At 40.9% G+C, this 19,577-nt stretch overlaps 1 protein-coding gene across 1 annotated transcript; it reads right to left on the bottom strand.

Annotated features, from left to right (window-relative positions):
- Positions 1-3,972: 3,972 nt before the first annotated feature.
- LOC114563604 (trace amine-associated receptor 13c-like) lies at positions 3,973-5,151 on the bottom strand. Its single transcript, XM_028590403.1, has 2 exons — positions 4,979-5,151; positions 3,973-4,789 (listed from the first exon to the last, which is right to left on the bottom strand). The coding sequence occupies exons 1-2, from the start codon at positions 5,149-5,151 to the stop codon at positions 3,973-3,975; spliced, it is 990 nt and encodes a 329-aa protein (XP_028446204.1).
- Positions 5,152-19,577: the final 14,426 nt, after the last annotated feature.

The following is a 19,577-nucleotide window of genomic DNA, read 5'->3' as shown; positions in this document are numbered from 1 at the left end:
CAACAACACCGAGAGTCCTGGCTGCTTTCATTTCAGATTTTTTAGCAGTTACTTTCACTGAAAACTGAAGTGTGACAGCTGTTATATGACACCGCATGGCACGAGCCTGAGACACAGCCACTACAAATACTCTCATGTACAGAACTATGATGATGGTAATGGGACAAATGAATGAAACAACAATATCTACAAGTCCAGCAATGTAGTTAATGAAAACCACACACTCTCCAAAGCAGGATTTAAACCTGCCTGGTTGTTTAAGGTTATCTTTCAGAGCCAGACTTTGATAGATTACAGAACATATCCAACACAGACAAACACAGACTTGAACTCTTTTTTCTGTGACTTTAGTGGAGTAATGCAGAGGATCACAAATAGCCACATAGCGGTCAATAGATATAAGCACCATGGTTGCTACTGAGACCCAGGTGATAATATATGCTAGATACTGATACACAACACACATGGAGTCACCGAAGAACCAGCAGCCGTCTATGAGCATAATTTGAAAGAACATGAGGAGGCCCACGAAGAAATCTGAGAAGGCCAGAGAGAGGAGGAGGAGGTTGGTGGGAGTTTGAAGCTGCCTGGAGAGGAAGACAAGTAATATATTTATCATTAGTATCAATTATTATTCAGATAAAATGCAAAAACATGATAAGGAAAATATTTCATCCCAGTTAAAGACCAAGAAATTCTATACTACGTATATTACTATCTACCAGTTTCATAAATGAATTAAATATTTGGCTACCTGAAGTGGGAGATAGAGATGATGACCAGCAGGTTAAGAGTCACAGTGAGCAGAGAGATGGAAGACAGCAGAATGTAAATCAGCATGGACTCAAAGTGAGGACGCATTGGCTTCCTGCAGGAGATGTTGAGGAGTTGTGGGAAGCAGAGTTCTGTACCCTCCAAGGTCTCCATCACCAGAGAGAGGAGACGCTGCTGAACTCTGGCAGCTTTCTGACCAAAACTTTATGTCATACAACAACAATGATTTATCTCTATCCTCCCTGCCCACACCTCCTTCCTCCCACCGCTGTTTTTCTCTCCATAGAGATTAAAGTACTCTACATGCTGTGCTCATCTTGCTCCAGTTTGAGATGACTGTGATCTGTGTTTATGTCAACCTTAGGCCGACCACCAGATGTTCAAGATCAAAGTCGGCTGTGCCAAAACCGGAACTGTCCCTAAGCTTTACACCTTGGTTATCCCAACAGGTTGAAATCCCATTCACAGCACATGAATGTTTCAGTAGACACAGTCTCCATACTATTTGTACGTAGACAAATCCAAGGACATTCCGCTGATTGGTGAACAAATCCACTTCCACCTTCCCGAAATGAGTCCAAATCTGCTTCACCACCTTGGGGTGTAGCATCCCACATCTGGCAGGGGTCCGCCCCTCAACATGAGGTGGGCCCCCTCATTCGCCAGTTCGGAAACGTGGAGAACCCTCAGAGACAACAGGTGCTCTGCAGTCCACAACCACAGTCTCTCCACCAAACTCCACCCTGCCTGTTGATGTAGGTCAACGCCGTCACAGGTGCACCCCGACACACTTTGCCAACCGCCTGCTGCTGGGCTGGCCGTCTGTGTTCCAACAGCGTGGCACACAGTTATCTCATGCCACAGTCACGTAGTTGAAGCGCCGTGTCCACACATTTACTGAAGGTGCGGGGGAACAGGGAATAGCCGAACGGCAGTATGTTGTACTAGGCTCTCCCCTGGAAGGTGAAACACAGGACTCGTACAATCAACTTCTCCCCATTAAGTTGCTAGATTGTAGGTGCTCTTACGTTGATTATAGCCTTTGCATTCAGCTGTACCTGATCCTGTTTTCTAGTTACTTGTTCAGGATTTTGACCTGTTGCCTGTTCCTAATCTGCTCCCCAGACGTGCGCTCATTTATTGAAGTTGAAAGGCACCACAACAAATGAAGTAGTTTTTTTATTTGGCTGGTAGGCTACAATTCTTTCTTCGTCTGTATTTCAATTCAATTCAAATTTATTTCAAGTGCCATATCACCATAAGACATGTGCAACAGGGAATTCAGTAAAAAGTTTAAAATAAAATACAAAATACATCCAAAATCATTGCGGATATATATACACATAAAAACAAATTTAAGAGTGGTACAAGGGTAAAAACAGAAGATAGAGGAAGTAATAATGATGGTCCATAATGTTTTGAAAAAAGAAATGTTTTGAGTTTTGATTTAAAAGTGGTGATAGAGCTGGCTTCTCTGACATATAACGGAAGCTTATTCCAGAGGTGGTGCTCGATAACAAAAGGCACGGTGGCCTGCCGATATCTTTTTGTGGTATTTGAGTCTTCTCTGTTGCAGAAATTCACTTATCTTGACAGTATGATCTGGCCAGTAATTGACATGGCAGACAGTCACCTGCACTGCCAGAAGTTTTCTTTGTTGAAGAACCCGGCTTCCTGAAATCAGTCCCTGCCATCTGGAAGTGAGACCTTGAGTTTGTCCAAGAAGTGGCGTATCAATGATTCCTGTCCACCCTGTGCATGTGTATACCTGGGGGTGTCAGAAACGTTTTTTACTCACACATCTACAGATAAACTCTCAATCTAATCTGTGCAGCTGCCTGCAGGGTGCCGTCTCAGCGATGTCTCACAGACACAGTATAACTGCCACCTTAACTGAAGCGTTTATTTAGGCTTTAAGTCTATTTTACCACTATGCGAGCATTAAAGCAAGGTTGATGCTAAATAAAAAGACACTGAACAATATATATACCCACATTTTGCACCCAGCGGAGCAGTGTGTGCAGTAGTGATGCGCTGGGAGAGCAACTAGAAGCTGTCAGAGTGCTGAAATCATGGTGCTCACAATATTTGATGTAGACTTTCATAGCTGTATGGGATATGATTTTTTGTTTATTTTCATTCGAAGAGGTTACAAGATGTGTTTAATTGATGTGTACTGTATATCTGTGAGGGTTGAGTTTTTGTCTGATGACTTAGTTAATTATGTGTTCTTCAAACAGCAATGAAACTGAGAAACAATCCTCTGGAGATGGCATGTATTTTCCTTGTTTAGTGTTTATGTTTAATATTTAGCACAGTCAATGGTTTATTGAAGATGCAAAGGAATCAGACCAACTTCATGACATAAGACCAAAAGTCTTAGTCTCAGCCTGTATAGTGTGATTTTAGTTTGTACATTAAAAAAGCAACAACAGGGTGCCTGTATAGCTCGAGCGCGCACCCATATACAGAGGTTTTCTCCTTGGGTTTGACTCCGACCTACGGCCCTTTGCTGAATGTCATTACCCCTCTCTCACCCCTTACACATCTTCAGCTGTCCTATACAAATAAAGGCCTAAAAAGCAACATTAAAGAACAGTAATCATACAGTCATATTTATTATATTTTGAGTTTTGGAAGTTAACGGTAATGGCTGACTCTTAACTTTAAACGTGTTAGAATGATATGGCTGCATTAAAGGCCTGACACGAAATCACCAGAAAAGATGCAGTACAAAGTGCCTACTAATGTCTATGGGTCACAGAATTCACTGACAAGTGAATTGACTATATTACTATTAATGCGGATATAACACCTTCAAAATACAACTAGAAGTTGTGACTTTAACCCCGCAGTTACTTATCTCAACAACTGTGCTTGAGTACAGAGCCAGCACAACCACAATGTGTCACAATCCTGATACAGACTGCACAGCAAAACTAGAGATGGTGCTTCATTCAAAATACACAAAAAAGAACAAACCCTAAATAGCTTCCATTAGTAGTATTCTCAGAGATATTACACTGTTACATACCCAATGCATAGACACATGATCTGCATGTAAGAGTGACAACAATGTGCAAAAACTGTTCATTCAGCGGCTACACTTTACCCAGAGTCTTACATCTTATATTCCATTACACAGCAACATTTTTCTGTTCATGCTAAGGGATAATAATGGAACCACACAGGGTCTATCTAAAGCATGTTGGCCTCACAGGAATTAGGTTGGAATATCTTAAGTGTAAGAATGAAATTAATTGATTTTCTAAACCAGGGATAGAAAAAGGCATAGATCACAGGGTTGAGACATGAGTTAAAATAGAACAAACATATTACAGATGCAGCAGATGAAGCATTAAGCAAGTTATCTTGGCCTGTAAGAGTGACACAATAATATGGGCAGAAACATATTAGAAACACAAGTACAACAACACCGAGAGTCTTGGCTGCTTTCATTTCAGATTTTTTAGCAGTTACTTTCACTGAAAACTGAAGTGTGACAGCTGCAATATGAGACCGCATGGCACGAGCCTGAGACACAGCCACCACAAACACTCTCATATAGAGAACAACAATAACAGTAACGGGAACAATAAATGAAAAAATAGCATCTGCTATACCAGCAATGTAGGTGACAAAATTGTTACACTCTCCAAAGCAGGAGTTATACCTACCTGGTTGTTTTATGGTATCTTTTAGAACCAGACTTTGAAAGATTCCAGAACATATCCAACACAGACAAACACAGACTACAACTTTTTTGTCTGTGACTTTAGTGGAGTAATGCAGAGGATCACAAATAGCAACATAGCGGTCAACTGATATGAGCACCATGGTTCCTACTGAGGCAGAGGTGATAATGTATGATACACACTGATACACAACACACATAATGTCACCGAGGAACCAGCAGCCATCTATGAGCATAATTTGAAAGAACATGAGGAGGCCCACAAAGAAATCTGAAACAGCTAGAGAGAGGAGTAGGAGGTTGGTGGGAGTTTGAAGCTGCCTGTAGAAAAAGTTCAACAGTATATTTATCATTACTTGTAGTATCAATTATCATGCAGATAAAAGCATATAGAACAAAGACTGAAATGCAAAAAACACTGTTAGGAAAATATTTCGCCAAAGTTTGAGATCAACCAATACTTGTTGTTATTATCTACCAGTTCCATAAATTAATTAAATATTTGGCTACCTGAAGTGGGAGATAGAGATGATGACCAGCAGGTTAAGAGTCACAGTGAGCAGAGAGATGGAAGACAGCAGAATGTAAATCAGCATGGCCTCAAATTGAGGACGCATTGGCTTCCTGCAGGAGGTGTTGAGGAGTTGTGGGAAGCAGAGTTCTGTTCCCTCCAAGGTCTCCATCACCAGAGAGAGGAGACGCTGCTGAACTCTGGCAGCTTTCTGACCAAAGCTTTATGTCATACAACAACAATGATTTATCTCTATCCTCCCTGCCCACACCTCCTTCCCTACTCACCGCTATTGCTGATTTCCTCTCCCTGGATATTTAAATACTGTTTTCTGTGCTCATCTTCCTCAATCTCAATCTTCGACCTTCCCTCAGTGTCTTCCATCTTCCATCCTCCATTTTATCTTCCTCCTTTTTCCTTTCAATCCTCTCTGCACTTCATTTTCTATAGTAATTTAAATGCAAACAAGCTTGCACCAAAAGGCTTCACAAAGACAGATATATGTATAAAAGCATAAACATATAAATATGTGCATATGCAAGATTTTGTTTCATGTTTGCGGACATGAAACAAGATTTAAATGGAAACATGTTTAAACCTCCTAACCCCAAAACCCACCGGCATGTTTGAAAAAGAATGTTTTCTTTAAAAGATCACCAAAAAAAACCAAAACACTTACCATAGAAAGAAGCTGAAAAAAACTATATTGTTTGTCGGATCCTCAAAATTCCGACCGTCCCTGAATGCGTCTCGACTAAATTCGCTAATATTATGAAAAAAAGCTCAAAAAACGCACATACAACATGTCCAACTTCAAAACAAAAAAATCAATCGTTTGCATAGGTTTAAAACTACAGTCTGATCTTCTTAAAACAAATGTCAACCATTGTGTTGACAGCCATGTCATGAAATCCAACCAATCCGTGACTGAGACTGCAAGCCTGAGCACCCAAACACAGCACAGCCTAGTGGTAAACAGTGGTGGAAGATGTATTCCGATCATTTACTTCATTAAAGGGGTGATAGAATGCAAAACCGATTTTACTCTGTCATAGTTGAATAACGACAGTTCGGTGGGTAAATAGGACATACATAGAAGCTCAAAATCCCATTGACACCCCTTTACTATGAAAATCTCATATTTTGGAAGTTGACGTCAACCTCCCAAGACCTGTAACTTTGTCACGCCGCACGGGTGTATTAAGAGAACGGTCACGCCCAACATTTACATAGAAAATGGATGGCTAATTGCCAATTTTGTCCGACTGTGTTTCGTAGTTCAGCGCCGGTGCTGCCTGGGTTGTTGCCTCGCCGCCTGGCCTGCCTTCCTTCACAGACCCCGGCTTGCTGTGAGCTCGATTGAGCTCCGTTAGGCTGGCAGCCCACAGCACTCCATACCCGCGCAAAGTCACAGTTTTTGGGCTAATGGACTACTAAACGTCTGGCTGCTCTGACAGAGCTCCAGGGCCTGCAAGTCCCCTCTTCCTGCTAGCTAAATGCCCGGTGTATGTGAGTGAGAGTGCAGTTACCCCAGCATTCTCTTACCACAGGTTTCAGTTAATCTTATAATGTGTGTAATTATAATGTGTTGAGTTATTTAAACAAACGATTGGGGAAATAAACACCGCTTGTCTGCGAGTCTCATTGATAGAGCCTGCGGCTGGATGGAGCTCTATCAATGAGAGCTAGCTAGCCTTGTCTTAGAATTCCTCTGAAATTCACAAATATTCATTTACTTGAAAACAAAACATTTAGCTAGGTAGATGTTGTATAAGTGGCGTGACGAAATTCAAACTGTAAATATACTCGAATTACGCCGAAAATGAAGCTAACTATCCGTGATTTGTAGCTACACAGGTAGCTAGGATTGAAGGGACAGCCGCAGCTAACGAAACACCCAGTCTTCACAAATATTCATTAATTTGAAATCGGACACCGTTGTTAGCTTTATAAGACCCAGATGGTCAAACTGTGGTTGTACTGGGCAACTTCCAGGTATGAATCTGTAACTGTGTGAATACGGTGTTCCTGCAAAAGAAAGGCTTCCTCTCAGTGAACCTTCCCTGAATAAAGGTAAAAAAAATAATTATATATATAATATATTCATATAGTCTAAGGGACAATTATTCTGCAAAAAATTGCTGCGTATAGTCTTAATAAACCTGGATTCAAAACTTTGCTTTGCTTACTACATATGCCGCCTGGGGTTGTTATAGAGTTCAACAGAGACACACACTTTTAAAACGGCTCTGGTTCTGGAAGTGAATTTTTCTATTTGAATAATCAATTTCTTTTTTTTTTAAGATTATTTGTTTATTTTTTTGTGCGTTCCCTTTATTTGATAGTGACAGTGGATAGACAGGAAAGGTGGGAGAGAGATGGGGGATGACACGCAGCAAAGGCCGGACTCAAACCAGCTGCAAAGGACTCAGCCTACGTGAGGCGGCCACTCTTACTGGGTGAGCTAGAGGTCACCCCGAATAATGAACTTCTGTAAAAAAAGGTGTTTGTAGAATTTTAAAGTATATTACATCTTATTAAGTGATAGCATTGCATAGCAGCTACTAGTCAGTATTGGCCTTTTCATGTGATCTCCTCCGACTCACAGGTGACCTGTGCTGATTCAACTTTGGGGACTGCTAATACAGAGAAGGGTCCTTTTTTTCTCTTTTTTTTTAAAGGAAGCAATTCTTAGGTTTGTGGAGAGAGCAATGACTCAACATTGCCAGACAAAGAGATAAAGTTAGAAGGTGAACTTGAGTATACTGTAGGTGTGTTATGCTAACAAATCTGCATTTTACAATATGGTCTTTATAACACACACACACACACACACACACACACACACACAACACACACACACACACACACACTGACCCAAGCCCATGAGACTGGATTCGTGTGAAGCACTCAACACAACGAAACATCCACATAGAGATAATGCTCTCTTATGAATTGCTCTCGTTAAAGATTCACACCTTGTTGTATTCATGTCAGATGTTTGCAAACTCGAATCTCAGAGGGATCATTCCACTAAGAGGTGTTAGAAATTCACCCATGTTCAAAGGTAAACATATGATGTAAAATCCACACATCAACACATGATGCAAAGTCTGTGGAGAGAGAAAAAAGGTAACTTAGCAACACATGATGCAACCCCATCTGACAAGACCAACAATTAAACAGTAATCAGTAAAATAAAGTTTTTTTATGTAGTTACAATTCAAGTAAGTCTAAACTCAGATTTCATGGCATTGTTAGGGTTTAGACCTTGTAAGTGGAACTGTTTTGATTGATGGGTACATGCACAAGAATGTATTTCTAATATTGCTAAGTCCTTCAACAAGTCACAGAAAATTGCCCATACCTGTATGTCCTGCAGATGAATGCTCTGCATACCAATGTCTATGTCATTTTCCTTTAGCAGCTCTGAGAGTGACACACAATCAAAAGTTGTCCCAATAGTATATAATAACAAGTGTACTAGAAATATGTGAACAAGAATGCTGATGGAATGGACATTTATTGAATGTGCTTAGTAATGAGAGATAAATAAATGCAGCAACAAAACCATAAAAAGAACCTCCTTTGCTATAATGCAGTTTTGTAACAACCGTCTCATAAAAAGTTACGTTCCCATACAACTAAACTGCATTCGCAAGTACGTTTAAGAGGGAAACATATTTTCTCCCGGATTACAAGCCCTCGTTCCAGCGACAGATATATGTTGTGACAACCCGTTCTCACTCCGAACTCGTAAAATACAGATGTTTGGGCAATGGCTGTCAGCGTCAGAAGCGATGCAAAAAGCGCCCTTCAGCGTGTTTGTAGAACGCACCGGGGAGAGCAGCAGCTACACAGGGTTTGAAGATGACGTAACACTAAGAGCGACTATGGTAGCGAGTAGTATGAACAGCCGAAACTCGGTTACATGCTGCCAGTCCGACATGCCGCTATTCCGACATGCTGTTATTCCCTAACCCCTAACCCTAATGGAAACAAAAATTGTCGGAGTGGTGGGACATTTGAAAACAATGGAAGTGCCGCCCCTCCGACAATTAGACGTCAATGTCGGAGTGGGGGTATGTCGGAATGGATGGCGGAACCCCCGAAACTCTGCACAGGGACGTTGGTTGGTGTGGTGGATGGGTCAAACAAAACAGAGCTTTCACCCAGGAAACCCCGGGGATTGTGTCCCGCGTGTCACGTTTACTAAACCCAACCGTCCTGTTGTTCTTTTCCTAAACCCAAACGTCCGTTATTCTTTTCCTAAACCCAACCGTCCCGTTCTCCCCGCGTCTCATGAAAACGTAAGCACACCTACAACCTTTTCCTTAACCTAACTGCGTCAAAAGTGACGCCAATAGTCCCGACCAAGGGCGTTTAGATAAAGCGCATTTAGAAATGAGGCTAAAGGAGACTTTTAGCGTCGATAACAACGCCAAAGGCACCCGACCAAGTATCCGCATTGTGAGAATGTGTTGTGAAATGGTCGCTATTTTAAACACGTGGTTAACTTGTCAATTTAAACCAAACTACTAATTTAGATTTGGGAAAATCCACGTAACAGCATCTTTGTCAGACAGATGTAACCATTTACATACTTATCCCTACAATGTTGCAACTTCATAGTTGAATAGCCTATCGATCCCTGCTCTCATTCACAAATGACCCAATGTACTACAATACATAACATTTTCTGACTATATATAATGTATATAATAATGTAATCAATTGGATTTGTTCTGATTAATAATTTATGAAATGCTCCTATAGTCGTATTATAGGAATAAAAAAACCTATAATGTCATATGGTTTGTAAGACTTGATAGACCCTTTATAATCCTACTGGTTCTAGTTTTGGTGGTGAACATCCAATGGTGCGCTTTCAGTGTTCTTTTTTAACAACAAGACTGCGCCAGCCAAATTCAGTCAGACTGCAATAGAGAGAACAGAGGGGAAGTGGGAAGGCCTGAGGCTTGCTGATTGTTGGGCTATCCTAGCAGGCCGAGATCAGAATAGTTAGTAGTTGGCAAGGAATAAAGTAGAGGGCTCAAGACTTTAAACCAGTAAACGGTTGTTCATGTCCTGGGAGTAATACTTAAGGGGACTGGTGTTTTAACCCAAACCACAATCTTAAAATCTAACTGTCACGTGACCGGTCGGCAGTCGATGGTAGCCATATTTACTTAAGATATCATATGAACGCATTCATGAGAATGCTTTGCATCAGATTACACACCCAGTTCTTCTTAAAAATGGAACGTTGAATGTAATCAGTTGTGACTTACTCATTTCCACTTGCAAATCGACCCCACCTCTTTCACTTCGGGCCAGAGTTCAAACTAATTGAAATTTGTCACCTAAAACTTTGATCTGGGATCTCCAGGATACTTGAACTTCCCCTTTCATTGGGGAAATTTTGACTGTTTGTGTCCTTGTTTATCACTGCATGGGAAAGGAATACAAAGAGCAAAGAAGGCAGAGAGGTACCTCTGGTTTCCAAACAGGGGTCTAAAAGACAACACATGGGGCTTTTGCATGTGTTCAGCTTGTTCGAGCTCTGAAATGGGGGCTGGTAACAGAAGATTGACAGAAAGGCAGAATACCGGAGGAGTGAGAAGTAAAATTCTTTTGAAAGGTTTGTAGAAGAAACAAGAAAAAGTGTAGATAAATGATGTTGTGATGTGTAAAGCAAGGAAGGAAGGACATCGGTGTCCAACAGAGACTGAGACGGAGAAAGTGAGGGGTGGTGACAACAGTAGAAAGAGATAAATCAGTTGTATGACAGAGTTTGAAGCAGAGAGCTTAGGCCTCTCTCATCCTCCCACTGATGACGGAGACACAGGTCAGAGAGGAGCTCTGCTTTCCACAACTCTTCAACACATCCTGCAGGAAACTGACATCTCCTTTGTTTGAAGTGTTGCTCATTCACATTTTGCTTTCCTCCATCGCTCTGCTCACTGTAGCTCTCAACCTGCTCGTCATCATCTCAGTCTCCCACTTCAGGCAAAGATGATTGTCTCAACAATTGAAGTTTTAAATATATGAACACTTTGTGTCAGTTTCAGGGTCCTGGTATTGTGCATGCCGGCTTGATGTCTCACTGTCATGGCTTACTGGGACATTTGAGGGAGTCATTGATGATGTTATTAGTAATGTAACACCTGTGCTTCTCCTACTATGATAATCAAACTGCCTGCTCAAAATAAGGCCTGCTGGTGTGGCAGGTTAAAAAAAACAACTCTAAGTATTTTTGGAATGATTGTTTCCATTGTTTCAGAAAAAACTGACATAAAAAAATTGTCTGTCATTTAGATATGAGGACTTGTTGGTTTAATGGTGCTTTTCTCTTTTCCCCCAGGCAGCTCCACACACCCACCAACATCCTCCTCCTCTCTCTAGCTGTCTCAGACTTTCTCGTGGGCCTCCTGCTGATGCCCGCAGAAAGCATCCGAAATACAACCTGCTGGTTTCTCGGTGACATTGTGTGTTCTCTTTATAATTATCTTTCTGTCATCATTACCGTTGCCTCGATAGGTAACATGGTGCTCATATCATTTGAGCGTTACGTGGCTATTTGTGACCCTCTGCATTACACCACCAGAATCACTGTGAATAGAGTTAAACTCTGTGTTTATTTGTGTTGGCTCTATTGTGTTAGCTACAGCTTTGTCTTTGTGAAGGACGACCTGACACAACCAGGGATGTATAATTCCTGCCATGGAGAATGTGTGTTTATCATTGACGATATCGTAGTAGCTCTAGACCTTGTTTTGAGCTTTATTGTTCCTTTTACTGTCATCGTAGGTCTATATCTGAGAGTATTTGCCGTGGCTGTGTCTCAGGCCCGAGCCATGCGCTCTCACATTACGGCTGTCACACTCCAGCATTCAGTGACTCCAAAGGCAAAGAAATCAGAGCTGAAAGCAGCCAGGAATCTTGGTGTTCTTGTAGTTGTGTTCCTAATATGTTTCTGCCCATATTACGGTCTCTTAATTGCAGGTGACGACTGGGTCAGTGCCTCTTCATCCTTTGTAGTATATCTGTTCTATTTAAACTCTTGTCTAAACCCTGTGATCTATGCCTTCTTGTACCCCTGGTTTAGAAAAGCAGTTAAAAACATTGTTACTCTTCAGATACTGCAGCCTGGCTCCTGTGAGGCCAACATACTGTAGAGAGGCTGAGATCAGACTCGGTTTAAGGACAAAGGAATGAATGCTGTTCAGTGAGTGAAATCTCAAATACAGAAAGTGAAGATATGCTTTCCAGTCTTTAAGTCTAAATTGTCGATGAACAACAAATGAAAGACCTGTGCTTCAGCTTTTGCTTGTTGTGTATTTTTCCTCTCTGAACAAGTCCCTGACCATACCATATACTGTTTCTATGTAATCACCCAGTTTAAATTTACTGACACTTTTTTTTTCCAGGGAACCGAAACATTTCAACCCAACAACAAAAGAGCTCCTAAAGCTTTGTATTTATGTTACTATGTTTGGTCAAAGCATCATCTCTGTGATTTGTGTCCATTTTGTTGCAAACTGAAATTACAGGCCTGCTGGGCTCCTGTTTTACAGAGAAAAAAGATGCCCCTGAAGAGCCACACTTTTATGTATGTACTGTTTATGTATGTTTCCAGTATAGAAAAACATCAGCTTCTGTGTTTCTGATACAAATGTCAGTACAAAAACATTATGTTCCTTTTCAACTCAGGGAGAAACTCAGTTTTAACCATCTCAGTTCATATTTGATCCCTGTGTAACACCAAGTATTTACTTCTTGCCAAAAGGACTTCATAGTGCTTAAACAGATCATTTGAAAAGACAGTATTAGCTACATTTCATCAGATAATTGTAGCTACACGTACATTGTAAACATAGGACAGAGAAAAATTGAAGTTTCAAAAATTACGTGAAATCTGATGGGTTGCAGTATAAAATCATTTTCATAAAAAAGACCAGATTCAATTTTAATAAACGCAAGACATATTCATAATGTAACGTTAGTCCAGATATACAAAAACAAATTTGTCTACCGTGTCAATAAGAACATGGGTCACCAGGGCTTGCAAGCCTGCATGCAGGGCATTGATCAGTGTAAGAGATACAATCAGATACTCTCAATGGCCACTGGTGGCTATTTTCCAAATGGCCCAAAATCTCACTAAGTGATATGTGTTTCTGAGGTCTGAAGCTGCATTTAGACAGACAACAGTGTGTGAAAAAACGCAGCGCTCTCATTCAATTTAATTTGGGAATTCTGTTGATGCAAATTCATTTGAACCTAGTACACATTTTTGTGTGATCTGATAATGTGTTGCAAATGAACTGGCCAGAAAGGTGTTGCATCTGTGGTTAGGGTCAGGAATGGAGGATTAATTAAGGTCGGAGGGATAAACTAGGGTTAGCATTAAGCACGATGAGATGATAAAAAGTTGTTTATTCACAGAAGTGAAAAATGGGATACTCGTGCCTACGAGATGACTGTTTATATAATATAAACTCAGCAAAACAAGAAACGCCCCTTTTTCAGGACACATGTATTTTAAAGATACTTTTGTAAAATTTAAAATAACTTTAGGGATCTTCATTTGTAAAGGGTTTAAACAATGTTTTCCATGCTTGTTCAATGAAACATAAACAATTAATGAACATGCACCTGTTGAAGGGTCGAAAAGACAATAACAGCTTGCAGACGGTAGGCAATTAAGGTCACAGTTAAAAGAAAATTAGGAAAGTAAAGAGACACTTCTACTGACTCTGAAAAACACCAAAAGAAAGACGCCCAGGGTCCCTGCTAATCTGCGTGAACATGCCTTAGGCATAGTGCAAGGAGGCATGAGGACATCAGATGTGGCCATGGCAATACATTGCAATGTCCCTACTGTGAGACGCCTAAAGGCCTTTTCATAGTTGTGCGTCGAATCGACGGCGCAGGGTCCGGCGTAGACGTAGACCCCTCTGCGTCTACGCCGGACCCTGCGCCGTAGCCTGACGTGCACCTGTCAAAAAAATGTAACTACCTCGCGGCGACGCACCTCGCGGCAACGCACCTCGCGGCGACGCACGTCGCTTGGCCGTGGCTCGGTAGCGTTGCATTTCCCACTAGTCATTTCCTGGTTCTCCTTCTCCATAAACAACATGAAATCAAGGAGAGGGTTAACTTCTACTGCTCCAGATTTCCCACCATGGTCAGAAAACACAGGGGAGACACTTTGTTTCTGTCACTATGACTCTAGAGTCGCTACTAGCTCCGATCGCCGGCACTCTCTCACTTCTCCCTCTACCACACACTCCCCACACACACACACACATGCAGCTCGACGCACACACCAGCGCACAAGTATAAACATCAGGCCACTTACATAGGCTACGGCGAGAGCTCTGCGTGGAGCCTCCGCACAACTGTAAAACGGCCTTAAGACAGTGCTACAGGGAGACAGGAAGCACAACTGATCGTCCTCGCAGTGGCAGACTTTGTGTAACAACACCTGCATAGGATTGGTACATCCGAATATCACACCTGCGGGACAGGTACAGGATGGCAACAACCGCAAGAACTGGCCAGTCTGGTGCAGTATATAATGAGATGTACTACAGTAATTAATGAATTGGCCAGTCTGGTGCAATACCTAATGAGGAGATGTACTACAGTACTTAATGAACTGGCCAGTCTGGTGCAGTACATAATGAGGAGATATACTGCAGTACTTAATGCAGTACCCCCCCTTTGTTCAGGGACACATTATTCCATTTCTGTTAGTCACACGTCTGTGAAAAGTGTTCAGTTTATGTCTTAGTTGTTGAATCTTTTAATGTTCATGCAAATATTTGCATATGTTAAGTTTACTTAAAATATAAAGGCAGTTGAAAATGACAGTTTCTTCTTTTTTCAGAGTACATAATATAATATTTATGCATGTTTTGACGAGAAACCGAGAATTCAAATGAAATGATTGAGAACTTCTTGCCTGAATACTTGACCAAACAAATGATGCTCATCCTTCCAGTCATCAATATGAGTTAAAACACAACACAAAGATGGGATGAATTATTTTGGGCCAGTCACTGTCATCAAAAACAACATAATATATTTGTATGCGTTTGTATGTATTTGTCTGACAAGGACAGATACTTGCAAACACTGAGTCAGTGGGTAAACTGTTCGAGGGGTAACTTTTTGTCACGCCCCGTCGACTGTCTGGTGTGGGTGTGACTGTGTTTTTGTTTCATTTCCTCATTTTGTTGTGCCTGCAGTGTGGCTGGCGTGTTTTGGTTTTTCCTTTAACGTCATTCTCCACAGTGTGTGGACACACCCCCTCCTGCTGCTCTCTTCCCGCACCTGGCACCTATTCCAAATCAGTGCACCTGAAATTCATCAGGTCATCATCCTCGTTTAAAGAAGAGTGTGACCTTCCTCTCCCTGCCGGATTGTTACTTACCTCTAGTATGAGACTACTGCAGCTCACGTTAGTTATTTTCAGTAGTGGTGGGCAGATCAAGGCTTCGTGAAACAATGAAACCGTTGAAGCAAATGTGCCATATTGTGTCGATGCTTCGAAACAATCCGACACCCGTCTCAACGATGACACTTAGTGGTCACTTGCAGGTGTTGATCTAAAACAACCTTGACAATGAGCCATTTTTTGTAACCTGTAGGGTCCTCACTGTGCATAATGTTATTTTGGTAATGACAGAAGAATATTAATAAAAGAAATCAAGCCACAATGTCTCAATTCTTTATAGATTTTTATTCAAAAATATGAATGTCCCAAAAGTTTATTATATTTCAATCATAATTATCTATCTATATATCTCTATCTATATCTATATATCTATCTATCTGTGTATCTATATATGTATCTACCTATCAATATGTTAATGTGTCACTATGTATACTCTGTCTGTCTCTAGCCTATCAGTCAATGTGTAAATTTAAATGTAAGCCTAAATATAACTAAACAACTCGCACTATGAATGTCACTATATCACCAAAAATCCGCTATCTCAAAATCAAAGTGCTCTCACAAAAACCCACAAGGTCAAGATGCGTTTACTTCACTTTTATACTGATGTGCGATTGTGTGTTCCCGACCCTGTCAATCAAACGCTGATTCATGCCACCTGTTGAAACACTTGTGAAACACTCCGATGTTTCATTTAGCCGTAGTCACGTGACATGGGTGTTTTGAATAACGCTTTGAATCAGTGTTTCGAAACATCTGCGCTTCAGGATCTCGACAAAGCTTCGGAACGTCAGTTTCACTTCAGCCATCCCTAATTTTCAGTCCTGTTGCTTGTCGTGAACTAATTTGTTTGTTTCTGTGTTACAGAACTACTCACCCTAAGAGTGTTTTCACACCGACAGTCTTTAATTCGATTAAATCAAACTAGAATTTGTTTGCCCCGCTGGTGCGGTTTGTTTGGATAGGTGAGAATGTGGCCATCGAACTCGGGTGTGCACCAAAAGTGGACCAAACAAGAGCACCGAGACTTACTTGAAGAGGGGGTCTCGGTACGCTTTTCAATCAAACTCTGGAGCGGTTCGTTTGTGGTGAGAAGGTGATCCGTACTCGAACCGGACCAACTATATACTCCTCCAGTCTGAGCTAATGTCTCCTGTAGTCAGGTGTGTTTAGCAATCTTCGATGCAGCAGAGCAGCAAACTGTGGCAGCTTGCAGTGTTTCTCTCACAGAAATAGACTGCGGTCAAGCTCGGTGTCCATCACTCGTATCTCTGTTGTCAAACCAGTTGCCGCTAAAATTGGAGATAGACGCTTGCAGAGCAAAGTCTCGGTGACCAGTAGTAACGTCTCTTGCGAAGTCTGATAATTTGAATGAAATGAGCTGGTTTGACCACTAGACCAGAACACAGGACTTTCTTTGTGTATTTACTTTCTTGCTCAGACATATCCGACCAATGAGAGGGCTGGACGTTCTTGCCTGATTTGTAATGACGCATTTTGGTACGCTTGGATTTTTCCAGGTGTCAAACCAAACCAAACCAAACCGACCGAGGGCAAATCGCTCCAAGTTTACAAACTCCCCAACTGATTCAGACCAAAGCAAACGACCTACAGGTGTGAAAACGCCCTAAGAAACTCCTGCTAGCTCAACCTTACCTCGGACCCAGCCATCTCAACTACCAGTCTCAAGCCAGCTACGGACCCAGTTTCCCCACTGTCAACTCTCACTCATTACCTAATAAACATATTGTTTTGCACTAACTTCAGTTCTGCGTCTGAGTTCTGTCCCTATCATGACACTATGACAGTTCTCTTTTCAACAGAAGAAAAATAAGCCCTAGAATTGTTGATATTTCTGCTGATGATGTTTGAGAAAAAGGCTTGCCAAGACTAATTTATTTCTGAATTATTAATATGAAGCATCTTTTTAAAGATGTCCGTGTGGATGTGGTGGAAGCTGCCTAAATGCAGATGGATTGTCCAGAGTATAGGTCCGGGGGAAGTGGAACTTTTTTGTCAATATAGCGTCATTCTTTAGGTGGAAGTTTTATGACCCTATTGTTTTTGCCAGTATTATTATTATTATTATTATTATTATTATTATTATTCATCTTCCTAAGAAATCCATGTTACCATGCATGAAAACTATTTATACTATTATTATTTGAAGGGGTGCACATAAGACTGACATGACACCGTCATTATTATGACATAACACCTATCATGAACATGAAGGAGTAATTTTGAGTGTGAATGACTGCTGTCATTAAGTGTCATTCGGTAAATTATGACACTTTTAATGCAAAGTTAGCATTGTCCGAGTTGTCATGACAACTTGACATTAATGAAGACAACAATCTCTGTGTTATGACAACTTGACATTAAACAAGACAATACAACCTGTCGAGGTCTTGGTCATAACAACTTGACATAACCTAGGCAACATAAGTCATAAATATGTGATGACAATTATCAAACTTTGGACTTGTCATTAAGATGTCTTAAAAGTTATAAGACCAGTTTGACGACAGTGAATGCAGTACCGAGGGGATTTAATGAATTTTGAACAGATAACATTAGCCTTAGGCTAATGTTTCTTGTTACTAAAATTAGCTTACGGCAGCTTACTAAAGTAACTGCTAACTGTAGTTAGCTGCCGTTAGCTATTGAATTCAGTCAGCTGTACAGCTGTTAAATTAGCTGACTCAGCCCAGGGCAGCTAAGAGCCAAACCCGGAACGAAAACCCTCTCAGCAGTGTATTCTCAGTCGTAAAACTGGTCTCCACTGTGTTTGGTCCCATCAATCTAGCCGTGGTCACAGACACCAAAACTTCTTAAACCTATCTCCTCCCACATTTTTGATTCAATTGACACTAATTTTGGGAACTTCATATCCAGACTGACAAAAATAGTAATCAGATCTTTGATACAGAATTTAAAATAAGAGGCCACAGTGCATTCTAACATGTTACTGCATACAGTAGTGTAAACAAATTCAGCAATTTCTTCCAAACTAAATATTTGATGTTCATCTAAAAAATTCACAACATGCAAAGATCATTGTAGATTTACTGTGCAAAATTTCAAAATTTTATCTCAAAAAGTGAAATTAAATTATTTTTTTATTCTGTCCTTATCTACACCATTGCAGTCAATTCAAAATAGTGCATCACTAAACATCATTTCGTCATTTATTGATCTTTGTGAAAATAAATTACAGGCATCTCTATTTTGCCTAAGAATTTACTAGTGATTCATACATTTTTGATAGTATTTTAAAACCCTGCATTTGCATTGCAATTCCATTGATCCAGATTGACTTGCTGCATGCTACTGACCATGACTGTGTTTTGTTCAACCTGTCTTTCAATTTAGATTTACTGCCCAGTAAACGTGTTAGCTGCTCTCGCATTTTAAATCGCTTCTCTGCTGAAAAGATTTCTGCAGCTTTTGACCCAAGCTCAGTGTTATCTTCTCACGCTGACAAAAATTGTCTTGTCCTCTCCTTTAATACATAGTGCTCTTCCGTTTTGGATAAAGTGGCTCGGTAATATGCTAGAGCTAGAGCAAGTAAATAAGACTTGTTCCCTTCATCAACTCATCCCCCTGGTTAAATGACTCCATTTGCTGTTTCTGGCGTGAATGTCGGAGGACAGTGGAACTATTGCTGTACTATTGCAGCATCTAAGCTAACCTCTTTACGAGCCTCCACTGTTTTAAGCGAACAGTGACCCAGCACACACACCGAAACCATGCCCTTATGCTGTCAGTAGCTCTGCACAGGACGCTGATTGGCTGGGCCTCGGTGGCTCAGATACTAACCATAGATTATAAATATAATGGACGTAGCATAAGTGACGTCACCCATTTATTTGTAGACTGCCGTTTTGAATACAGGATTTAGCATTTTGGCCAACAACATCTTGATATTTTGGAGGCAAAAGTGTTTGGACAATCATTTGTCTTGTATGGTTTCAATGGCGCTGTAATGAGCTAAAGGCTAGAGAGGGAACGTCGCTGATTTTGATCTGATCCAGCAGAACTTTGTCGGCAGGTAAATAAATGACCTTGTTGTTGAAAGTAATCAATAGGACAAAAAGAGGATAAAGGAAAAGAAACAAGGGTAGAGAATA

The sequence above is a fragment of the Perca flavescens genome, chromosome 11 (genome assembly GCF_004354835.1).
Source record: "Perca flavescens isolate YP-PL-M2 chromosome 11, PFLA_1.0, whole genome shotgun sequence".
NCBI lineage: Eukaryota > Metazoa > Chordata > Actinopteri > Perciformes > Percidae > Perca > Perca flavescens.
This window is presented reverse-complemented; position numbering and strand designations above follow the sequence as displayed.

Bases quoted from the DNA above. Each gene is read 5' to 3' on its own strand.
- LOC114563604 (XM_028590403.1), bottom strand. From the start codon at position 5,151: ATGGAGACCTTGGAGGGAACAGAACTCTGCTTCCCACAACTCCTCAAC. The intron at 4,790-4,978 runs GTAGCCAAATAT...CTTTTTCTACAG, and splicing joins ATCTCTATCTCCCACTTCAG to GCAGCTTCAAACTCCCACCA.